Here is a 25,710-nt window from a genome sequence, read left to right on the forward strand (position 1 = left end):
AAAGGTCTGAACCTTTTCCTAGCTACCATGTGTTCTTTTAAATTAAATTTTGGATCGCTGCGAACTTAACACGTTTGATCCAAAACTTAATCTATTTGTTCTTTTAGGTTTTGACTTGGATCTCCTGAACTTAACACGTTTGACCCAAGTCTCCTTAAGTAATTAATTCCATTAAATATTAATTTCCATAAAAGGTTCCCAGTACTGATGTGGCGAGGCACATGGCCTTCTTGGATATGGGAGCAACCACCACCGACTAGACAAAACCTTTAATAGAAAGCTAATATTTAATTTCCTAAAATAACTTTAGGTTAACCAAAGAGAACAATCAAATCACAAGGAAAAGAAAGAAACAAAAGAACACAACTTCGAAAAACATATTCGAAATACTAGAACGTAAGCCTCTTGTATTTGGTATTATTTCCATAAATAACTAGCATGATGCGAAATAGAAATTACTAGTTATACCTTGTAGAAAAACCTCTTGATCTTCTACCGTATTCCTCTTCTAACCTGACGTTGTGTGGGCAACGATCTTCCAAGATGAGAAACCACCAACCACCTTCTTCTCCTCCAAGCAAGGTTTGGCCACAAAGGAAACTTCACCAAGAGGAAAACCAAAATACTAACCAAGCTCCAAGAGATGCTAGCTTTCTCTCCTTCTTCTTCTTCTTCTCCAAGTAGTATCCGGCCACCACAAGAACTCCAAGGGAGAGGGAGAGGTTCGGCCACCACAAGAGGAAGAGAAGGAGATGATGGCCGGCCACACCAAGGAACAAAAGAGGGAGAGGAATAATAGATGTTGTGTCTTGTGAAGGCACCCTCACCCCTTCTTTTATATTCCTTGGCCTAGGAAATTTAATTACAATAAATTTTCCTTAATTTCCTTGACTTGATTTAATTGAGAGAAATAAAACAAAATTTCCCCAATTAACTTCAAGTGGCCGGCCACATCATTGGAAGCCAATTAGGACAAGTTTCAATCAACAATTAAAACTTCCTAATTTGTTTCCGGAAATTTTAAAAAATAAAATTTCTCTTTAAAATCTCTTCATGGTTAATAAAAGGAAATTTCTATAATTTTAATTTTATCAATCATGTGGATAATTTTAAAGAGAAAATAAAATATCTTACCAATCTACAAATTAGGAAAGAGATCTAATCTCTTTCTTAATCTTTTGTAGATCTTTTACAAGAGAGATATTTTAATTTTAATTCTCTTTAATAAATTATTTCTTCCACATAATAAAAACTAAAATTAAAATCCCTTTTTAATTTTATTTGGCCGGCCCTACTAGCTTGGGTTCAGGCTAGGGCCGGCCTTGGTCGGCCCTAGCTTGATTCTCAAGCTAGCTTGGCCGACCCCTACAACATGGGTATGAAGGTGGGTATAGGTGGGTATAGAACTCTATAAATAAGAGGCTACGATAGGGACCGAGAGGAGGAATTGGTTTTGGTCTCCCGATAAAATTAGCATCCCGTGTTCGCCCGAACACACAACTTAATTTTATCAATGATAATTCATTCCACTAGAGAACTATCATTGAACTACCGCACCAATCCCAAATTACATTTTGGGCTCCTTCTTATTATGAGTGTGTTAGTCTCCCTGTGTTTAAGATATCGAATGTCCACTAATTAAGTGAGTTACTGACAACTCATTTAATTAATATCTAAATCCAAGAGTAGTACCACTCAACCTTATCGTCATGTCGGACTAAGTCCACCTGCAGGGTTTAACATGACAATCTTTATGAGCTCCTCTTGAGGACATTATCAACCTAGTATCTTTAGGACACAGTTTCCTTCTATAATCAACAACACACACTATGAGTGATACCATTTCCCAACTTATCGGGTTTATTGATTCATCGAACTAAATCTCACCCATTGATAAATTAAAGAAATAAATATCAAACATATGTGCTTGTTATTATATTAGGATTAAGAGCACACACTTCCATAATAACTGAGGTCTTTGTTCCTTTACAAAGTCAGTATAAAAGAAACGACCTCTAATGGTCCTACTCAATACACTCTGAGTGTACTAGTGTAATTATATAGTCAAGATAAACTAATACCTAATTACACTACGACCTTCTAATGGTTTGTTCCTTTCCATTCTGGTCGTGAGCTACTGTTTATAATTTATAAGGTACTGATAACATCATCTTCTGTATGTGACACCACATACTATGTTATCTACAATATAAATTAAATGAACAACTACAAACAAATGTAGATAATTAGACCAAATGTGATTCTTTATGAATGTTTACAAAGCTTAGGCTTTCAGTATACACTCCAACAAGCATGAGGGCTTTAAGGAAAAGTATGTGGCCCTACATGCCAAAACTACCCAACCTAAGGTTAGGAAGGTAGATAAACACTTGGGCGGGAACACTAAGGATAATAGATACATGCCCAAGAACAAAAATGCTCATGGACCAAAACCTAAGGATTTAATGATAGAAAATCAAGTCTTGAGGTCAAGACTTGATAAAATGGAAAAGACCCTAAAAAGGATGGAAAATATCCTACAAGGGCAAAATGAGCAATACCTAGGACTAGGAAAATCAAAGTCATCCAACGGCCATAGAGGTTTGGGATACAAACCCAAAGCTAAAAAGGATGTGCCTAATTATCATAGGGTTCTATATAGTTATGGAATCAACCCTAGGTCTAGCGGTCAAGTCAAAAATAATAGGAAGGTTATTCCTAAGAGTATTTTTGCAACAAAAATGACTAAGACTTCTAAGAAGTCTAAGAAAGTCACTAACAAGGTCACAAGGGTGGCTATCCCTAGAGTTGACCTAGAAAATGTGACCATGGCCTCTAAGAAGCCCAACAAGGTCACTAGGAAGGTATCTAGGAAAGTTATCCCTAGTGAGTACCTAGAGCATCCAAGGAGCACCAATAGGTGTTGGGTTCTTAGGAGCATCTTCTCTACCCCATAGATGAATTAGAGAGTGTCAACTCCGATTAGAAGGGTAGTTAACCCAACTTTGAGGAAATTGACACTCAAGGAGCATTTTCAAGGTTTTTGTTAACCTTTGAAAATGAAATGGAATTATTATTTACTCCTTGAAAGAGTAAAATGTGCCTAATGGTGAAAAAAAAAATAATTTTATCTTAAAATGGCACAAATTGGGAAAACCTTGAGAAATACCAAGTTGAGTTTTTGGTACTCTCTTGGAAATTTAAGGCAATCCGGGCCTTGAATTAATTGGTTACTCTTGAGGAAAAATGGAATATGCCAACATTTGAGGATATGCTTAATTGTTAAGTGGCATAAACAAATCAAGAGAAATAGAAATGTCAATTTAGGTTTTGGCATTTCTTTGAAGCATTTAGGGCAATCTAGGTTAATTTTTTTTTGGTTAAAACAAGTAGTATATTTAGAGTTTAGCTAAGTGGTTAAGGATACTTAGGTAGGTAATCTAGGTATATTTTATTTATGCTAAATCTTGTCATGATTGATTGCCCATTATATGTCATGACATTATATTAAGTTTTGTATTTTTACATTCATATTTTATTATGAAAAATACAAAAATACCATGTCATGCCATACATACATCATGTAGTTATAGGAATCTTTCTTTTGAAAGCTATTTTATTTTGATGTATGCCATAACATTATCATGCATTAATTTGGTTTCTTTAAATTTAAGGGCAAATGACATTAGTTCAACAAGTGGCATTTGTTTACAACAAGTGGAATAAACAAGTGGCATTTGTTTAACAAGTGAATCAACAAGTAACATCCTTGGTGGATGTTTACCACTCAAAATGCCTAGATAAATTTGCATGAACCCTAGATTAGGGCAAAACCAAAATATACATCTCACAAAGACCTATAAGATGACTTGTATGTGTTTTGGTGTACATTAGATACAAGTGAGATGTTAGGATGATGAACAAAACTCAAGATGTTGATTTAGTGCATTCTTTTGAGTTTTAAGTTCATCAAAACACATAGTTATGTGTTTTTCTCATCATTGGGAAAGCTAATGTACAAGTCATGTGCATTAAGCCCAAGGAACATGGTGGGATATTGGTTTTGAAAATATTTTTAAAATGCTTTTGGAAAACCTTGGTGAAAGCTATCTTTTGATAGTATTCACCATTGAATAGTTAGGCACAAACTTGAAGAAAACACTAAAGTTTTAGCAAGTTTTCAAGTTTGTGTCAATCTTTGAAAAATATGAAGTATTTTCATAGAAAACTATTTTTCCTTGATAGTATATACCCTAAAGATTGTCTACACGAAATTTCATGATTTTTGGATTTTTGTAGAATTTTCTAGGGGTCTCTGAAGTTGACTGAAATGGAATTTCAGCAACTATCAGAGCTCCGATCGATCCATGGATCGATTGGAGTGCCTAAATCGATCCGTGAATCGATTCAGAAGGCAATTCTCCCGCGAGCAGAAGCTTGCTGGATCGATCAGCCGATCGATCCAGGAAGTCTGAATCGATCAGTGGATCGATTCAGCAAGGTTCAATCGATTGGAACACAACTCCAATCGATCCAAGTTGCTGATTTTGGCTGGGAAGGTCTGATTTCAGTATCTTTGAACCATGTTTAGTCTATGTAACCTTTCCAAACCCCTAAAAATATATTTGTATACATATAAAGGGTGTTTTCATGTGCAAACAAGGATGGATTGGTTGAGAAAGGCTAAATTGAAGTCTAGGTTGAGGTGTGTTTCAACTTTTGAACATTTGAACCTCAAAACTTCTAAATTTGGGTTTCCTAAAGATTTAGGGATACCAAGTCATTGTTGGTGCAATGACAGAAGTTACCACCATGTGTTTAGGGGGAGGTACTCCTTAAAGACATGAAAAACTATTTTTCATGAACCTTGGAAGGTGGTTAACCTTCTGTTGTGAAAATGCTCAAGGTTGAGCGTTTGAACTTTAATGGGGAGTGAATATCCTCATTGTTCAAGAGGTTTCAATTGGATAATGCTCAAAGATGGGCATTTGCCTACATTAGGGGAGAATGTAGGGTTAAGGAGAATGAAAGGTATGGGACCTTCATTTTCGTGTTGATCACAACGAGTGAAGTTATGATCCCGATGAGCAACTCTTCAGGGGGAGAGTTTTTCAACAATGGATTTGTTGAAGTGTGCCCAAACTTGGAGCATCGGTTGATGTGTGTCCAAAGATGGGTTGATGTGTGCCAATAGGGGGAGAATGAAAGGACTTATGAAAGGACGTAAGTTACGATTTCATTACCTAGAGGGAGTTTGCCCTCTTAGGGGGAGAATGAAGAGCCTAACTTATGCTTTCATTACCTAGTCGCATGAAGAATGAGGTTATGGGATTAGCCTAACTTACATGGGGTATTGTAAGTATTATTGTGGTATTGTCAAACATCAAAAAGGGGGAGATTGTTGGTGCAACATCCCTCAGGTCAAGGTTGACCTGGTTAACCAAGCTGAGTCTTGGTTTGGGTTTAGATGTTTGACAATAAGATATTGATTGAAGAAAAGTCAAGTAGGTCAAGAGTGACCGGATACTTGACTTGGAAGTCCTAGTGAGTGGAGCTAGGCAGTATGAAAGTTCTGGTGAGTGAAGCCAGGCAGAAGAGAAGTCCTAGTGAGTGAAGCTAGGCAGATTGGAAGTCCTGGTGAGTGAAGCCAGGCATGATGAAGAAAAGTCCAAGTAGGTCAAGAGAGTGACCGGATACTTGGCACGAAAGAAAAGTCCAAGTGGGTCAAAGGGATTGACTGGACATTTGGTGAGGAAGACCTAGCAGGTCAAGGGAGTGACTAGATGCTAGGCATGATGAACCAACAGGTCAAGGTTGACCGGATGTTGGTTTGGGAGGTTTGGGACTTGGTTTTGGGCAAAAACCAAGTGCTGGATCGATCCGTGGATCGATCCAGGCTCTGGATCGATCCAGACCTTTCCCAGCGAACAGAGAGCCTCTGGATCGATCAGTGGATCGATCCAGAGGTCCCAATCGATCAGTGGATCGATTGGGACGCTGCTGCTTCGCGCGATATGTCACGCCCCCAAAGGAGACCCTGTCCGAGAAAATTTCGGCAGCATCTCCCCTGTACGGCGGACAATCAAAAATTTTCTACAAGCACTAAATACTCAGCCACATGCGGCTGGAATCATAACAATAATAAAGTCAATCACCACGCAGTTTATATATATATTCAGCCTCTGGCTGACACAACCACGCAGTAATAATACTCTGACTCAAAAACCAACCTACTCAACTACACTCGTAAAGCTCAAAACCGACGAACTCGCCTCTTCTGCCATCCAGGCAGGCATGTAGTAGAATAAAAACCAAATCCAAATCCATCAATATAATAAAATTTATATCATGTCCATAAGCAAATAAATCCAGAACATAACGAGTTCAAACAGTCTAGAACAGAAAGAAACCAAAGAAAACCAAACATATCCTGAAGGTCTGCAGGACCAGCACTACGTGCAGTGAGGACTAGCGACTGGAACTCCCTCCTGACAGCATCAACCTGAAAATAACAACAATGGAGGCGGGGTGAGTCCAACACTCAGCAGGTACAATTGATATGCAAAGTAAAGAAATAACACCTAACACTAATCATGCGTACGGTCTCGATATAAGAAAGATATAAATATGCATCCAAGTAAACAGAGAATCAGACTAACCAGTCCCGAGTATAAGGTCAAAACAATCGAGTGGTATAGGAATCAGATGATGTCAAACATAGGTATCCAAATATGCAGCATATAAATGCAGCAACCACAAACACAAACAATAAACGATCATGCATATGATGCGATGATGCGCCCCGTCACCCCGACGCCACGATCATCTTACACACATAGTGAGGCCGAGTGGGTAGAGCACCTGCACTCTGTCGTCACTACTCCCGATGAGTGACCGAGTGGACGGGATCGAGTACACCTATCCTCCTACCCCAAATCATAGATGGGGAGCGCAATGCTCTCAACTCCGGTACTCAAAGACGGGAGGACTGACGGATAACACGTTGTGTCACACTACCCACGAGCGGACCAACGGTGCCTAACAGAGTCCTACTGCAACACACTCAGCTGAATCGACCACTAACACATGAGTGGTGGTGTGTGCAGATCCACGAATGGCGATGTGCTCAACAATAATGGAGCGGACTATCGCATAATCATGCAAATGGTGCATGGCACTAACCACAAGAATATCCTGACCTAATCCACATATATATAAAAATGCATCAAAGGTCAACGAATCCAAAACAATCCAAAGGTATACAGAAGGTATAAAACCTAGGTCCTGAACATGGTCAAGCATGGCATATCACTACCCCTATAAGCATGTATAAACAGGTAAAATATACCCGAGATGCAAAAACCAATCAATTAATCAAGCATGTAAGATTTGGGTAGTGATTAACCGAAACGGATAAGAAACACAATTAATGCAACATGTTAATTTAATTACTAAGCATATCAAATGACATAAGTCAAAAGTACCCGCCTCCGAAAATAGAAAGGTCCAATCTGACTCAAACACGACGTCGAGATACGCGTCTCGCGTCAAAGTCCTGTAATATCAAATAGATAATGTATTTAGCTATATAGCTAAATAAAAATCTCCAAACCTATTTAATAATCTTATCCATTCCTTAATTCAAAACATATACCTAGGTTAACATTAGTTATTAACCTATCTATCAATCATCGACAAAATGATCAAAACCCAATACCTTACCTCAATTCACAACCATTCTTGTTGCCAATGAAGGGTTGTTTGCTGCTGTAATTCAAGGTAAGCAGCTATTAGAACAGAGTGAGCCAATCCGCTGTGATTCCGGGTCGAAGTGCGATCAAGCAACAACACCCAAACAGAAATCAAACCCCAATTCACAGCTAGACACAATACTTACCTCTAATATCGCCGATCTGTTGTATCAAGGATCTGAAAAAAAAAACAAAAGATACAGATATAATGATATGATCCACAGTAGCTATAGAACAAGAACAGAACACTAGATCACGATCTAAACCCTCACCTTTCTATCACAATATCGTATCACCAATGCTCTGAGGAGAAAGAAATGCTCAGAGCTAGGGCACAGCTAAACCTCGGCCGGTAAGATGGCATTAGGCGCTAGAGTTCGGCTTCTGTGCTAGAGCACGGGTGAGTAGTTGGCGTCGCTGCAGGGAAGAGGGATCGGGAGGCAGAGGCTAGGGCACCGGCGATCGGAGTAAACACCGGGCAGTGAAACCAGGCATAGGGGCAGTCGGCGGTGTGCTCGACTAGGGCAGAGAATGGGTCGCCGGCGTCGGCAGAGGAGAGGAGGAAGAAAAGGGTGTGCGGCGGTGGAGAAGCGGCTGTCGCTGCACTGCTTCGTGCGGGAAGATGGAACTCGGCCGGCGGCAGCGTCGGGTAGAGAAGAAGATACTCGGGGTGGCTCGGTGCGTCGCCGGCGGCTAAGTGGGAAAGGAGGTCGAGGGTTTTTGTGCACTCGGGGAGGAGAAACCGCCCGTGCGGCCGGTTAGGGCACGGTGATCGCGTGTGAGGAAGAAGGGGCGCGGCACGGGTTCGGCGAGAGAGAAAAGGAAAAAGAATTTAAAAAGGAAAAATCAACTTTTCCTCACTTAAATGGGGTAGCCTAAATAGGCTTTTCCGGACCCCGTTTTTATCCCCGTCAACTCGTCCGTACGAGCTCCGAAAAATTCCCGAAAAATGTCGAAAAATTCCGGAAAAATCCCTTATTAATATTCCCTATTTTTCCGGTATTTTACATTCTCCCTCACTAACAAAAATTTGGTCCCCAAATTTCGTTATCTACCATCAGCAAGTATCAACAACAGATATAAAGTATAAATGCTGAATGGTAAATAAATCACATACCTCAAGTGAAAAGATGGGGATATCGAGCTCGGATAATATCCTCGAGCTCCCAAGTAGCCTCCTCATCTGAATGATGCTGCCATCCGACTTTAACCAGCCGGATAGTCTTGTTCCGCAACTGACTCTCCTTCCGGTCTAATATCCGTACCGGAATCTCCTCATAAGTGACGTCAGGCTGAAAGGAGAACTGAGATTTTCTATCAACACATGTATCAGATCGGGTACGTATCTCCTCAGCGTAGATACGTGGAATACGGCGTGAACGCCTGCCAAGGACGGCAATAGTGCCAACCAGTAAGCTACTGCTCCAATCCTTTCCGAGATCTGGAAAGATCCAATGTACCGCGGAGCTGGCTTACCTCTGAGGTCAAATCTCTTCACCCCTTTCGTGGGCGAAACTCGCAGAAATATATAGCCGCAAATAAAGAACTCAAAGGGTCTCCGACTCCGGTCAGCATAACACTTCTGGCAGTCTTATGCCTCTGACATCCTCTGTCTGATAATATGGACCACTTTGCCTCACATTGAGCTCTATGAGGTCTCAATAACTGGGTCTCTCGGATTCTCGTCCTGATCGACGACTGAGCAACTATGGTAACAAGAATACCATGCTCTGTCTGTCCCTGCTCCTCAATGTCTAACTCAGAGAAATCCTGAATCAAATCTGTGACCACAACTCAGTGGCAAGCTAAAGTCCTTCTGGACCTCTAGCTAAGTGCATCGGCAACCACATTAGCTTTTCCCCGGTGATAGCTAATGGTACAATCATAATCCTTCGGGAACTCCATCTATGTCCTCGGTCGAAGATTAAGTTCCTTCTGAGTAAACAGATATTTGAGACTCCCATGGTCAGTGAGAATCTCAATGTAATATCATACAGGTACTGCCGCCAAATCTTCAGAGCAAAAATAATAACGGCCAACTCCAGATCATGAACTGAGTATTTTCTTCTCAGGCTCCCTCAACTATCAAGAAGCATAAAAGAATACTCTACCGTGCTGCCCCAGAACAGCACCTATACCCTCTAGAGACACGTCGGTGTAGAGGACAAATTCGTCCTCTTCCGAAGGTAAAAACCAAAAATCAAAGCTGACACTAGTCTCCGCTTCAGCTCCTAGAAGCTGGTCTTGCAATCCTCAGTTCAAGTAAACTTCACGTCTTTCATGGTCACGCGTGAAAGTAGCATAGCTATGCGGAAGCAACCCTCGACGAAAGGTCTGTAATATCCTACGAGTCACAAAAGACTGCGGATCTCCTACACTGATTTCGGCTGCTCCCAACGGTAACAACCTCTATCTCCTGTGGAACCACGGTACACTCCTACTGGTGACCGTGTGTCCCAAACATCATAACAAAAGACAATCCAAACCAGCACTACTGATAATCACATATAGATGTTCTCGTCGAATCATCTCTAGATCTATGCAAAGGTAGTGTACGTAACTCACCTCGGATCCGTAATAGATCACAACATCGTCCACAAAGATAATGGACACCTATAAAAACATCCTCGACATACCAGGATCATCGAGTCCCTGAAAACATCTAAGGCACTGTAAGCCTATATGGCAAAAACCAAGACACATAATGTCCGTATCACAGACATTCCTATCCATAAGATCTCCGATAATAAATCGAAAAAATCTGATCATCAATAACATAAATCACCAAAGAATAAATCCTCCAGGGTGAGAGCAACGCTCCATCACAGGAAACACCACATATGTGGGAGCAACGCTCTACCACAATAAATCCTCAATATGTGGGAGCAACACTCACCACAAATAATCTGAAATATGTATCTGCAATAAATATAGGAGCAATGCTCCGTTACCAGCAATCCGTGATATGTGGGAGCAACGCTCCACCACAAAATAATACATAAGTACCCCAAGGTACCTAACTATCCAGCTAAAGGCTGTACAAGATCTCCCTACCACAATTCACTGTGGTTAGCCTAGGCTATAACAACCTAGTAACTAATCAAATCCATCATCAACTCTATCAGCATCCTAGTGGGTCATCCACTGATAGGAAAATTAATTGATGGGTTAATCCAACAAATGACATAATGCAGTCACTCCACATTCTGCATTCAATATAAGTAGAATCATCATACTGCTACCAATATATACACCTAGCACACATGCTCACACAACATATGTATGATCAACAAAATCCTCCAATTATTATAGCCTCCAACAATACATACCGAACACGTGTGCAAAAATCAATGTAGGTAAAATCAACAATACACCTCAAACAACACTCACATGACATATCTTCACCTATGCCAAGAGTATAACCAACATATACTTTCAATAAAGCATACTAAACCCAGGTGCACTCACATATCAAACATAATAAAAAAGATACCTCAGATACCACACCAAACACATATGTACATATCACAACTCAGATTAAATCGACAAAATGCCTCCATCAAAACACCACCGATGTACTTATACTACATCTCAGATTTAATCAACAAGATATCTTCAATAATACATCCAGATACATACACCGAACTACATAGCTATGATCCACAAGGAAACTTCAAATCATATCAAAACATGGATACATATACTACTTGCAAATGGGCAGTCTACCACATGACTCCTACAACCCAAAACAATCATGATATACATGCAAAATCAGCATACCAGCTCAATCAAAGAGACCAACCTTATGCTACCAACACTCATGGGTTACCGGTATATCTAAACAAAATTCATGCATATGTATCAAGCATGAATACATCAATCAAAGGCAACCCAAAATAAAGCAGCCTAATCATCCAGTAACAACCCTGCTCTAGGTTCAAAAGAACTGGTATCGGACAAGAAAGATATACACACCGTGGTATAACATTGCAGTCAATGTCATACACTACCAAGACTATATCCAATGGGAAAAATTTTATCCTCATAAATCCAAAATGTACTCTTCCAGTATACACTAGTAACGATTGTATCCCATAAGTGTTAAGCAATTAGCTCTACACTTCCTTACATCCGCGGGGTCGCATATTCCAATGCACCCTCTAAATTATCCCACCAGGTATATACAGTCTACGGTCAAAGTCTTCATGGAATAGGATACATCGATCCTTTATAAACTATCCAAGCTGAAAATGATTTCTGACTAAATCAGTCCTTCCCACGTCAGTACAAAACATGTACTCAAAGGTGCTCTAGATACATATCTAAGCACAAATAAGCTAAAGGTTCAAACCTCTAAAAATAGAGTATGACAATCCTCTACTGATCAACCAACAAAACTTAATCATTCATCTACTAACTAATCAAGAACCTTAATCCTCCACAAGCAACTAAGGTATATCAAACCACGATCAAATGGTATACTACATTATCAAATAACTAAATCAGTTCATGGGTCAATTCAACACTAATACATCATCTCAAACTAGAGAATGTCAATCCACATAATATCATATGAATAAATGTGTACGACCCAAAAGAAAAAGCTAGAATTCAATATCATCAAGACACCCTCATTTTTTTTTATCCTCAAAAATATCATCCCACTAATATCAGATGAATAAGTCTCTACTCTCCATGAGGGTAAGTTAGCATTCAAAACATCAAATCATTATTTATCCACATAGTTCAATATCAGATGAAACAAATATCAATTTTATCATCCTGTTAACTAACCACAATTAACCAGATTTATTAAAATCAAAAATCTCATAGGCACATAAACTCTCTAGCTTCCAATTTATAATCTGATCACCAACTATAAACATCAACCTGTGAACACCATACATGATACTCACTATATCACCATCAATGACAACCCAAATAAAAGATCATCAAAATAGTTATCCACTAAAAGATCATCAACAACCACATAACATTTACTCTCCTAAATCATTAGAAATCAATACATCAAAATATCTGATCTCACAATATCCCTTAACCTCAAACCATTCTCAACAATGATCAAACATGGTAACTCCCCTAATGAACAATTTTTCATCATATCGGGTATCCTAATATCCAAAAGATATGAGTATAAAACCTCCACTGGCTAAAACAACATAAATATGTAGGTATCATCCATTAGCCAGCTAACAATAGCAGAGGCTGGTATATGCCTCCATTTCCTAACCATCTAGTAGTAACAAAAGCTAAAACTACTAGTGGTAAGATATATAAAATCACCAGAGACTATAATCCTTGATCTCTATTAGGGTTAAGCAAGATCAATGACTAACCCATCACATATAATATAGCTACAACATTCAGACAGGTAATAAAGATAAAGTGCTAATAGATGTCCTAACTATCATAAAATAAACATCATACCTATATGCCGTCTGTCCTGTCCCCAACCTTTGACCTCAAACTCCGAACGAGAAACATCGCCGGAAATCCAAATAAATCCGAAACGGAAATCCGAAACATAACCATATCAAAAATCCGAAAATGCCAAGTTTGACTCGTAAACCTGGCTAACCCAAATATCCAGAATACTAACAACAGGTATCCGATAAATCTCCAAAACACCAAAAGCAGGTATCCATAACCTGCTCTGATACCAATAAATTGGTATCAGATAAATCCCGAAAATCCAAAATACAAAAATCCAACCAGTATCGCCAAACTTGGCGCTCTGATACCAAGTAAATAAATTGGTATCAGGTTATCCCAAACATCAAAAATACGAAAATAAAAGATCGTATACCTGTGCTCTGATACCACTAAATTGTCACGCCCCCAAAGGAGACCCTGTCCGAGAAAATTTCGGCAGCATCTCCCCTGTACGGCGGACAATCAAAAATTTTCTACAAGCACTAAATACTCAGCCACATGCGGCTGGAATCATAACAATAATAAAGTCAATCACCACGCAGTTTATATATATATTCAGCCTCTGGCTGACACAACCACGCAGTAATAATACTCTGACTCAAAAACCAACCTACTCAACTACACTCGTAAAGCTCAAAACCGACGAACTCGCCTCTTCTGCCATCCAGGCAGGCATGTAGTAGAATAAAAACCAAATCCAAATCCATCAATATAATAAAATTTATATCATGTCCATAAGCAAATAAATCCAGAACATAACGAGTTCAAACAGTCTAGAACAGAAAGAAACCAAAGAAAACCAAACATATCCTGAAGGTCTGCAGGACCAGCACTACGTGCAGTGAGGACTAGCGACTGGAACTCCCTCCTGACAGCATCAACCTGAAAATAACAACAATGGAGGCGGGGTGAGTCCAACACTCAGCAGGTACAATTGATATGCAAAGTAAAGAAATAACACCTAACACTAATCATGCGTACAGTCTCCTGATATAAGAAAGATATAAATATGCATCTGAAGTAAACAGAAGACTGTACTAACCAGGTCCCGAGTATAAGGTCAAACAGTCCGAGTGGTATAGGAATCCTGTATGCATGTCAAACATAGGTATCCAAACAATATGCAGCATATAAATGCAGCAACCACAAACACAAACAATAAATGCATCATGCATATGATGCCAATGATGCGTCCTGGTCACCCCTGACGCCAGTCGATCATCTCACACACATAGTGAGGCCGAGTGGGTAGGGCTGTGACAACCGTGCACTCTGTCGTCACTACTCCTGATGAGTGACCGAGTGGACGGGATGCTGTCGGAGTACACCTATCCTCCTACCCCAAATCATAGATGGGGGAGCGCAATGCTCTCAACTCCCGGTACTCAAAGACGGGGAGGAATCCCTGCCGGATAACACGTTGTGTCACACTACCCATGAGCGGACCAACGGTGCCTAACAGAGTCCTTGCTGCAACACACTCAGCCTGAATCGACCACTAACCCATGAGTGGTGGTGTGTGCAGATCCATGTAACTGGCGATGTGCTCAACAATAATGGAGCGGACTATCGCACAGCATGCAATCATGCAAATGGTGCATGGCACTAACCACAAGAATATCCTGACCTAATCCACATATATATAAAAATGCATCAAAGGTCAACGAATCCAAAACAATCCAAAGGTATACAGAAGGTATAAAACCTAGGTCCTGAACATGGTCAAGCATGGCATATCACTACCCCTATAAGCATGTATAAACAGGTAAAATATACCCGAGATGCAAAAATCAATCAATCAATCAAGCATGTAAGATTTGGGTAGTGATTAACCGAAACGGATAAGAAACACAATTAATGCAACATGTTAATTTAATTACTAAGCATATCAAATGACATAAGTCAAAAGTACCCGCCTCCGAAAATAGAAAGGTCCAATCTGACTCAAACACGACGTCGAGATACGCGTCTCGCGTCAAAGTCCTGTAATATCAAATAGATAATGTATTTAGCTATATAGCTAAATAAAAATCTCCAAACCTATTTAATAATCTTATCCATTCCTTAATTCAAAACATATACCTAGGTTAACATTAGTTATTAACCTATCTATCAATCATCGACAAAATGATCAAAACCCAATACCTTACCTCAATTCACAACCATTCTTGTTGCCAATGAAGGGTTGTTTGCTGCTGTAATTCAAGGTAAGCAGCTATTAGAACAGAGTGAGCCAATCCGCTGTGATTCCGGGTCGAAGTGCGATCAAGCAACAACACCCAAACAGAAATCAAACCCCAATTCACAGCTAGACACAATACTTACCTCTAATATCGCCGATCTGTTGTATCAAGGATCTAAAAAAAAAAACCAAAAGATACAGATATAATGATATGATCCACAGTAGCTATAGAACAAGAACAGAACACTAGATCACGATCTAAACCCTCACCTTTCTATCACAATATCGTATCACCAATGCTCTGAGGAGAAAGAAATGCTCAGAGCTAGGGCACAGCTAAACCTCGGCCGGTAAGATGGCATTAGGCGCTAGAGTTCGGCTTCTGTGCTAGAGCACGGGTGAGTAGTTGGCGTCGCTGCAGGGAAGAGGGATCGGGAGGCAGAGGCTAGGGCACCGGCGATCGGAGTAAACACCGGCAGTGAAACCAGGCATAGGGGCAGTCGTCGGTGTGCTCGCCTGAGGAGAAGAGGAGTCAGAAGGTCGGCGGTGGCTCTCGTCGTCGACGGCAGAAACTAGGGAAGATGGATGGTCGCCGGCGTCGGCAGAGAAGAGGAGGAAGAAGAAAAAGGAGGTCGAGGGTTTTTGTGCACTCGGGGAGGAGAAACCGCCCGTGCGGCCGGTTAGGGCACGGTGATCGCGTGTGAGGAAGAAGGGGCGCGGCACGGGTTCGGCGAGAGAGAAAAGGAAAAAGAATTTAAAAAGGAAAAAATCAACTTTTCCTCACTTAAATGGGGTAGCCTAAATAGGCTTTTCCGGACCCCGTTTTTATCCCCGTCAACTCGTCCGTACGAGCTCCGAAAAATTCCCGAAAAATGTCGAAAAATTCCGGAAAAATCCCTTATTAATATTCCCTATTTTTCCGGTATTTTACACGATAAGCGCTGGATCGATCCGTGGATCGATCCAGGCGTTTTTCCCAGAGCACAGAGGCGCTCTGGATCGATCCGTGGATCGATCCAAAGCCTCCCCGATCGATTGAGAATAATCGAATCGATCCGGATCCGACCGTTGTCGTCGATAAAGGTCGCAGGCGCACGATTCCTTCGGCATCTCTTCACATATTCATCTCAGATCTCTCGCCAGTTTTCTCCACAACACTCACAAAGCTCAGATCGCCAGTTCTTTAAGGATCTTGGAAGTTCTCCAAGTCAAGAGGCGGATCAAAGCCAAGAAGAGAAGCTAGGGTTAGGGTTTGTACTCATTATAAGCTTGTAAGCTTATATTTCTTGTATCCTTTCCCTCTCTTCTTGTATTGAGTCTTGTAGGGCTTCTCCGCCCTTGGTAGTTACCATAAAGGAGAGTTTTACTTAGTGGAGGGTGTGTGTGTTGGTGTGGATCCTTGGATTAGTCACCTCTTGTGAGGTGGATACCAAGTAAACCAACTGTGTTAGCGTTGTATGCTTTTGTTTCTTATATTTCCGCTGCATATCTCCGAAGAAACGAGCAACGTCGACGACGAGCACGCGACGAGCTATTCACCCCCCCCTCCCCCTCTAGCTACTTTTGGTCCTAACATGATCCATGTCGAGATTTGCTCCTACCACGCTCTTGGTTGCTATTTACCACCAGTCCTTCTCCCTAAGAAACTTCATCGCTTGTTTTCTTCCTTTGGTGGAAACCTAGCAACGCACTTGTGATCTCCTCCAATTTAAGAGTTTCCTTACCCTATATCAAAGTAGTAACCAAATTCTCGTACGTAGGAGATGAAGGTAGAGAATTCAACAACATCAGCGCCTTGTCCTCGTCTTCAATCTTCACATCAACCCGCTTTAGATCGCTCACAATCTGATTGAATACGTTGATGTGCTAGCTTAGATCAGTTCCTTCTGTCATCTTTAGCCCGAATAATTTCTGCTTGAGATACAGCTTGTTTGTTAATGGCATTGACATGTACCGACTTTCTAGCTTTTGCCAAACTGCCACCGGTGACTCCTCGTCCATGACATGGTACATCACATCATCTGTAAGACAAAGCCTAATTGTTTCTACTGCCTTCGCCTGAAGTTCTTCCCAATCTGATCTCTCCATGCTTTCCAGTTTCCTTTCTCCTAGCGCCTTCACCATACCTTGTTGCACCAACAAGTCCTTGACTCTTCTCTGCCTTAATCTGAAGTTTCCGGTTCTGTCAAACTTCACTATATCAAATTTCACAGAATTCATCCTCGACATGTTGAAGAAATCCGCCAAAACCTATAGCTCTGATACCAATTGTTGCGCAAAGAAGGGGAAACACTTCTCAACCTCTAATGTGTGGAAGAAGAGGAAGAGAGAAAAGAGATCACACAGAGCAACAAGACAAAGACGCACAAAAGGAGAGCAAACACGAGGAAGAAGAAGAAATGAAAGAAAAAGAGTTACCGTGGTTTGGCAATATGCCTACTCCACAAAACGGTCAAAGCTTTATTAGAATTCTCTCTACACATGAGAATCACATTACATAATTCTTATGATTATTGTTGTACAATAGGTTTACAATGATCCCTATAAATAATACATAAATCCTAGACCCGGTAAAATCCTAACAAAATTTTGTCATAAAAAATCGCAACAGAATTCTGTTATGAAAAACTATAATAGAATTCTGTTATATAAAATCGCAATCGAATTTTATTACGAAAAATCTTAATAGATTTTTCTTCCATAACATCCATCGTATTGACCTCATCCAAATATGAGCCACCTGTCAACACATTTGCTTCCTTCTGCATTTAGATCCCTTGAACTCGTGAGTCAATTCTCATAATTACCTCTTAACAGATGATCCTATGTGAATCCACCTTTTGCTATCATATAATGAAAATGAGAAAGTTTATAGTCCTCAGGGCTACTGTACAATGGAAGGACGTCAAATTGTCACCCAGATATTTACGGTTCAATCTCCAACTATAACTCATTTGTAAAATTTTTTCCTTAAAATAGGACGCGTAATGATGGAATGTTGGGCTTCTGGACCACCTAAGTGTTTTTCAATTTATCCTGATGATCGATAAAAAATTTTCATAAGGCCAAACAAATCACCCCATATTCATGTTTTTTTTCAAATGAAAATGAAAAACTAAAGTACTTTTGACAGCATTCTGCTCGCTCGCTCTCTCTCTCAGCATGGCTTTTGAAAATTTCTTCCAAAGCAATTCTACCATTTTCACTTGTTCTAAACTGTGGAAAGTGGATCCTGGTCATCATGATCAAGTGCTACTTGAATTAAGTAACGAGATAAGGTCTTATAATTTAACCCTGAAAATAGTTTCTTTGTTGCACGATTCCTCTGAACAAGTTATTCATGCTCTTATTTATGTTTCCTTTTAGATACGTTAATATTTGGATCATAGCCCAAATGAAAAATCTAACCTCATCAAAGGACCAATTCATTTTGGGCTTTAGTTACATAACAAAAACATCAAACCACATTTCATACCATGGCATGTCGGATCATCACCTTTACAAAAGGGAATTTGTGCCAATCCAATAAGAAAAGTTATACTAATTCAAAGCACAAAGATTGTTCATATCGATTACGATAATGATCATGATTAAGTCAATCTATTACTAGATATGTGGTTTGTTGGTGCAAGTTTTTGATGAGAATAAAAATAGCTTGCAATAACAGGAAGGAATAGATACATTGTTTCGTTTCCTCGCTTTTTGATCACTAAAGGGATTAAATATTATGATTCTAATACATCAGCCAAGGCAACCGGAGCATTGTTTTCTGCTGAAACATTTATTAAATTTTTAAAAAGTCTAGAAAAATATAATAGTATATAGTGTTTTATTATTTTTGAAAAATCAACTTATTTTTATGTCAATACAATGATAAAATATAATTAAGCATATAGTAAATAGATGACATCTTGACAATTTAACTAAGCATTGAGTCAATACAATGATAATGTTATTTGATAAAAGTAAAAAAAGAAGATAAAAAAATCAATATTTTGGAGGTAGGGCATGTTGCCATTTTGTATATTAGATGAAAAGGGTAACTAACTAATTAACATCGATAAATTTTTCTTTATAAATATATTGAGGAGACAAGATAATAATGCTACATTCCCTAATTATATTAGGACGCCAAAAACATACTAATAATGTTCCATTCCCTAGTTGTCACTTGACACTTGAAGACCAATTGAGTCCATATCGTCTTCACTTTCACTTTTGCATATTTCATCAAGGTGGAGTTGACAATTCAACAAGTAATTCACACAAAGATTTGACTTGAATAGCTAGAAAATATCGAGTGTCAAATCCTAATATTGATTCTATCAAAGTAACTATCCTTCTTTCCTTACAAATTAAAATCCCTCTCTTCAATCTATTTCCTATTCCAAAGGACATCTTAGCCTTCGTTTACATTTTTACTTTATTGATGTTGTACATGAAAGTGTACACAATGTGTGAATTCATTTGCTACTAAAATAGTTTTTAAAGGATTCTTTTCTTAATATTATTAAAAATATATAAAATAGAATCTTCTTTACCTTTTACCTTTTCTTGATGCCAAATCATAACTTTTCTTGATGCTAAATCCTTTCCTTAGAAGAGAGGAAGACCCTTTCTTTAGATGAGAGGAAGAGCTTGTACAAAAGAATAATTTAAACGGAGGGTATATGCACTCTATTTATTTATTACATAATTATGTACTTCCCGTCCTTTTCCTCCATAAATAATGGAAAAGAAAAATGAAAATTGTGTTTACTAAACAAAATGGAAGTAGCATTTCAATTAGTATTCATTATTCATTATTTATTGATGTTTATCTCAATGATTATAGTCACTCTACTTTACATGAATATATTAAACTTTTAAGTTTGTAAGTACATGTGCTAAAATAATATTTAATATAGCAAATTAACATTAAAGTTAAAATTTCTTTTAGGTTTAATTATTCAACATCCATAGCATCAATACTTTGTTCATAATAGAAGCATATGTTACTTTAAAATAGAAAATTAATGTCATTGCTCTAATTGTTTGGAGTCTATATATTAGGGCACTAGCTCTTCTCCATGCAAAACAAAAAACAATCCCTACAACTTGTGATCCTTTTCCTCTTCCTTCCACCAAGAATGGCACTGGTCTTAGATTTCTTTGTCTCAAAATTCTTGACGGCCACAGCGAACATGGTGGAGACAGAGATCTTCAAGGTGCTAGGCATCAATAAAGAGATTAAATCCCTCCAAAAAGGTTGGGGACAATCAATGACAATCTCCAACAAGTAGAGCAAAAGAGGCGTATAAATCATGAAATTGACATCTGGGCGCGAAAGTTGAAAGATATTATGTATGATGCCGATGATATTATTGATATTTGTATGATTGAAGGAGGAAAGTTATTGAAAGCTCGAGCTTTATCAGGTTCATCTACTGTAAGCATCCCTTGGAGCTATCTCTTTTCATGCTTTCAGTGCCTTAAATATCGTCATAATATTGTCAATCAAATTATAGCACTGAATAATAAGTTAGAGGATCTAAAAAAAGATATTGTCATAACAAATTACTTGGATCGAGCAACCAAAGAAGCGGTTAAAAATGTTGATACAGTGATTGCACATGAGACCTCTCACCTACAAGTCGAAGGAGATATTGTAGGAACACAGATAGAAAATGCTATTGAGGCACTAGTTAATTTGATACTCGAGAAAAACCCAAAGAAATGTCGTGTCTTCGGAGTTGTAGGAACGGGGGGAATCGGAAAGAGCACTCTAGCAAGCAAAATATTCGAGGATGAACGAATCAAAGATAATTTTCCAAAAAGAATTTGGTTATATGTTTCTAAAATTTACACAGAGTCTGATTTGCTAAAAAAGTTAATTAGGTCTTACGAAGGAAGTGAAACCAAAGGAGAAAATTTTGAAGGAAAAAGTAAAGCAGAATTAGAAAATAAACTCGTGTCTATTCTCACACGAAATACTTTCATTGTCCTAGATGATGTATGGAATTCATCTGTGTGGACAGATTTCTTGAGAAAACCTATAATGAAAAGTGCAATAAGTTGTACAGTATTAGTTACCACTAGAAAAGAAAAGGTCGTGATGCTAATGAAACCTAGATATATACACCCAGTTGAAAAAATGGATGAAGAAAGTGGTTGGACTTTGCTTAAACATTTAGTATTTGATGTTGAAGGAGATGAAGACGAGATATCAAGCTTTGAAGAAATAGGAATTAAACTTGTCAACAAATGTGATGGTTTGCCTCTTGCGATTAAAGCTATTGCAGGGGTTCTGTACCATCAAAACAAAGCAAAATGGGAGGAAGTTCTTGAAAGTGATGCATGGAATATGGATCAGATTGAGGAAGAATTAAGACCTTTATATTTGAGTTACGAAGACTTACCATCTAGATTCAAACAATGTTTTCTCTATTGCTCCTTGTACCCTCAAAAAGATATGTTTTCTATGGAGATTGTTCAGTTTTGGGCTGCTGAAGGTCTTATTATGAGTGAAGAAGATAACTGGAGGAGGGATCTTCCAACTCAAAACCAGAGAACATTGGAAGATCTAGGGGAGGAGATTTACAGGGAGTTACTTGGTAGGAATCTCTTAGAAGCTAAAAAGGATGAATTGTCCAAGAGTTTCTTCTCTATGCACGATCACTTCAGATCACTTTGTGCAAATTTAATGAGAGAGGAAGGGATTTTATATCGACATGGTAGAGAATTCAAAGCAGATGATAATGTGAAAGTTCGACGGCTGTCAATCTCTTGTATGGGGCCTATGCTAGTGTTACCGGCTCAAATTCTAAGACAAGCTTGTTTGAGAACTCTAATTCTCACGGACTCCCCTCAAACCAAGACAATCGAAGACAGTGTTGTGCAAGCATTACTGTGTTTGCGAGTTTTGGATCTCTCAGAAACATCAATTGAAAAGATTCCAGATTGCATTGGAGAATTGTTGCATTTAAGATATCTAGATCTCGATGGAACAAATATTCGTGAGATTCCGACAACTATCGGGAACCTTGTAAACCTTCAGAGTCTGAATATCATAAGGTGTAAGTTCTTGGAAAGACTTCCTGTGTCCATCACTAAGTTGCATAATCTAAGATGGCTTAACATGATTGGCTGTCCACTGCTCACTTATGTGCCCAAGGGAATTGGGAAACTGGAAAATATCTATAGCCTTTACGGATTTATGATTGGACAGAATGACTCAACCTCTGAAGAAGGTTGTGATTTAGAAGAGCTGAAAAATCTCTCCAAGTTGAGAGTCCTAATCATTCTGAGGCTTGAGAGGGCAGAAAAAGGAGCCTCTGCACTTGCAAACAAGCCATTTCTTAAGGACCTTACGTTGTCATGGATGCGACCAGATGAGGAGGAAGATGACAATGGTGGAGGGCACGATGCTCAAGCCAATGAAGAAGAAGATGGTGATGGCAAGGATGATGGCTCTGGACAACGAACTGAAACTAAAGAGGAAGAAGAAGACGAAAATGAGGAGGTGGAGGATGAGGGTGAGGAAGAAGAAGACGAAAATGAGGAGGTGGATGGTGAGGAAGAAGAAAAAGGATGGAATGAGGAGCAAATCAGTAAAGCCGAGAGGATATGCAATGAAATGTCTCAGCCTTCATCAACCTTGGTCCACCTTCACTTCTATGACTACCCTGGCCGACAGTTCCCGAGTTGGATGACATCCTCTTCCTTGGCCGAATCTTTTCCAAACTTGACATATTTGATGCTTCTTGGTTTGCCGTGTTGTGTGGAGCTTCTTCCCTTGGGCACACTGCCTCAGCTCAAGTACCTCCGTATTGAAAGTGCAAACGCCATAACGACCATTGGGTCTCAATTTCTCGGATCGAGAAGCTCTGCATTTCCCAAACTTGAAGCGCTCCGATTCGAAGACATGCCCAGATGGGAGGAGTGGACATTCAATGGAGCACCTCTTTCAGTGAAGTTGTTTCCAAGTCTCATGGAATGTGCTATTATCGACTGCCCAATGCTAAGAGCTCTTCCTGACGGACTCCACCGAGCCACCAACCTCAACCAACTGGGCCTGCTTCGAACATATGAGCTAGGTGAGATTAACAACATTACCTTGGCTTACAGGCTTGAGGTCGCAAAATGCAGAGGGTTGAAGAAGATATCCAACATCTCGTCATTAAGATCTCTCGTGGTAATCGAATGTGGCGATTTGGAGTGCGTGGAGAATCTCAACAAGCTGCAGCATTTGATAGTGGAATGTTTTGAAACGGAGCAGCTCCCGCAGTGGTTGCCGGGCTTGATCGAGCGGCATAACAACACGGCAAGCACTCACAGGAGTTTGAAGAAGTTTGAGATGGCCTGCAATCTTCAACTGCTAATGAGCTGTCTCGAAGGCAATGAGAATTGGGACATTCTCAAGCATATTCCTGTTGTCGAAATACACACATACTCCAGCAAAGAGTACATCCGATACACCAAGGATCCCTACAACTATGATACAAACATTCCTTCTAATTGAAAAAGGCAATTCGTCTATCTTCTTCTGATTCCTTCTTCCCGTGTAACCATACAATTCTTTCAAAGACCTTTGTTTGTTTTTGCAGGATAGTGTCAAAAAAAGCTATGCTTTCTTCAATTGTACTGATGAAGGTGTGATTTGTATGGTGCTGTTTGCGTTTGCTTCTTTCTACATTTGGTTTGATTACTTTACATTTGGTGAATGTGTTATTTGTATGTATTTATGTTTGCATTTTCTTCAATTGTACTGGTGAAAGTGTGATTTGTATGGTGTTGTATGCATTTGCAAGTCTTTACGTATGTATTTTCTGTATCAGGATGTAATGAACATATTCATATAGGACCTGTCTTTTTTTTTTATATATACATCTATTTGTTTCTCAACCACCTCTTAGGTCAAAGAGTACATACTGTACACCAAAGAGCCCTACAACTATGATCCACATGTTGCTTCTGATTGAATAAGGTGATTCATCTATCTTCAAAGCCCTCCGTCACATGCAACCTTTTAGTCATTTCAATCACCTTTCTTTCTGCAGGATGGCGTCAGCAAAAGCACCGATCACTTTGTGTGTTTCTTCAATTGTATTGGTGAAGGTGTGACTCTAAGGTGTTGTTTGCATTTGGAATTGAACTGGTAATATCACCTTCAACTTCATCCTTGGAGTTACTTGTCTTTCTTAGGTTAAGATGCATCAAATGGCTTACTTTAACATGCTGTAGGGTGTCGATTTGTCAGAGAAACAAGTCAATTTATAGAAGTGTATTTCAAAAGACCAAGTGATGGAGGATCTTCAGTTACAAATCAGGATGTTATACAGTTGAGAAATATTGCAATGCTGCAGCTTCATGTGATCTAATTTGCACTTGTCATGTCTTCAGATGTGCATACCCCAACCATCTCCGATTCGCAAGCAAGCGAAACTTTAGAGTTACAAAGGAGGCCTGCAGCTATTCAGCCTTGGTGGTGGTGGTGGTAATGGTGGTGGTGAAGACAAGTTCTCAAGTAGAAATTGAAGCACTTTTGACAACATTATTATTCTTTCTCTTCGAGATCGATCCTGCATTGATTCAGCGTGGCTTTTGAAAAGCAATTCTACCATTTTCATTTGATCTTAACTATGGAAAAGGGATCGTGGTTATCATAATCACGTGCTCACTTGAATTAAGTAATGTCGACCTGGGGTTTATCCCGTCATGCGTCTATGGTCTGTGTACCTGCATGAATCTTCCTTCATATCCGTGGGACCGGTACTAAGAAGACCGTTAAAATAGCGGAACTATCTTTTTTGAATTAAGTAATAAGTTAAGTTCTTATTTATTCATATTTTGTACCCTGAAAATAATTTCTTTGTTATATCAGAACAAGTTATTTAGGCTCTTATTTATATTTCCTTTTAGTTACTTCTATAGTTGGACCACCGAAGGACCAATTCATTTTTGGGCTTTAGTTGCATAACAAAACATTAAATCAGGTTTCATCCCATGGCATGTCTGAATCAACTTTACAAAAGATATTTCGTGCCAATCCAATAAAAAAAAGTTTGAACAAAACCTTCTAGTTTTGATGTAGTTGGTAAAGGTTTGATGTTGGTTTCATATTAGGCTAATCTCTATGTCAAATATGCATGTGCAAACTTATCTTGGCATGAGCATTACCAGTGCAACATAAAACACCAATAATAAATGTAGACGAAGTTCATGTAAATTGAGGTCAATAAGATATTAACAAAAGCAGTCTCACAAGTGTAAATAGAAATTTGAAAGATGATAAAGTGATGCAGCGGATAGTTATTAAATTTGTTGATTCATGCTTGAATATCG

General features: G+C 39.2%; 1 protein-coding gene and 4 long non-coding RNA genes across 6 annotated transcripts in view; 3 read left to right on the forward strand and 2 right to left on the reverse strand.

Moving 5' to 3' along the window:
* Window positions 1-7,504: 7,504 nt before the first annotated feature.
* LOC121977896 lies at window positions 7,505-8,555 on the reverse strand. Its single transcript, XR_006111082.1, has 4 exons — window positions 8,024-8,555; window positions 7,898-7,929; window positions 7,723-7,767; window positions 7,505-7,555 (listed from the first exon to the last, which is right to left on the reverse strand). It is a non-coding gene; the product is annotated as an uncharacterized LOC121977896 (long non-coding RNA).
* Window positions 8,556-15,137: 6,582 nt separating this feature from the next.
* On the reverse strand, window positions 15,138-15,842 carry LOC121977897. The gene is made up of 4 exons (XR_006111083.1): window positions 15,658-15,842; window positions 15,531-15,562; window positions 15,356-15,400; window positions 15,138-15,188 (listed from the first exon to the last, which is right to left on the reverse strand). It is a non-coding gene; the product is annotated as an uncharacterized LOC121977897 (long non-coding RNA).
* A 4,792-nt stretch (window positions 15,843-20,634) lies between these two features.
* LOC121976284 (probable disease resistance protein RF45) lies at window positions 20,635-23,887 on the forward strand. The gene is made up of 2 exons (XM_042528387.1): window positions 20,635-20,804; window positions 21,576-23,887. The coding sequence occupies exons 1-2, from the start codon at window positions 20,729-20,731 to the stop codon at window positions 23,885-23,887; spliced, it is 2,388 nt and encodes a 795-aa protein (XP_042384321.1). The 5' UTR covers window positions 20,635-20,728.
* Window positions 23,888-23,981: 94 nt separating this feature from the next.
* Window positions 23,982-25,710, forward strand: part of LOC121976287 — a 58,426-nt gene continuing 56,697 nt past the window's right edge. Inside the window, exon 1 of the long non-coding RNA XR_006110596.1 lies at window positions 23,982-24,090. This is a non-coding gene — a long non-coding RNA (uncharacterized LOC121976287). The remainder of the gene's footprint in view (window positions 24,091-25,710) is intronic.
* LOC121976288 lies at window positions 24,099-24,697 on the forward strand. 2 transcript variants are annotated; one of them, XR_006110597.1, is made up of 3 exons: window positions 24,099-24,352; window positions 24,426-24,523; window positions 24,610-24,697. It is a non-coding gene; the product is annotated as an uncharacterized LOC121976288 (long non-coding RNA). The 2 variants fall into 2 exon arrangements; XR_006110598.1 differs by having other exon boundaries at window positions 24,626-24,685.

The sequence above is a fragment of the Zingiber officinale genome, chromosome 4B (assembly GCF_018446385.1).
Source record: "Zingiber officinale cultivar Zhangliang chromosome 4B, Zo_v1.1, whole genome shotgun sequence".
NCBI classification, from domain to species: Eukaryota; Viridiplantae; Streptophyta; class Magnoliopsida; order Zingiberales; family Zingiberaceae; genus Zingiber; species Zingiber officinale.

What these genes read in the sequence shown, in the direction of transcription:
- LOC121976284 (XM_042528387.1), top strand. Translation starts at nt 20,729, where the DNA reads ATGTATGATGCCGATGATATTATTGATATTTGTATGATTGAAGGAGGA. An exon ending in GAAAGCTCGAGCTTTATCAG is followed by an intron (nt 20,805 to 21,575) that starts GTTCATCTACTG and finishes TTGATGTTGAAG; the next exon opens with GAGATGAAGACGAGATATCA.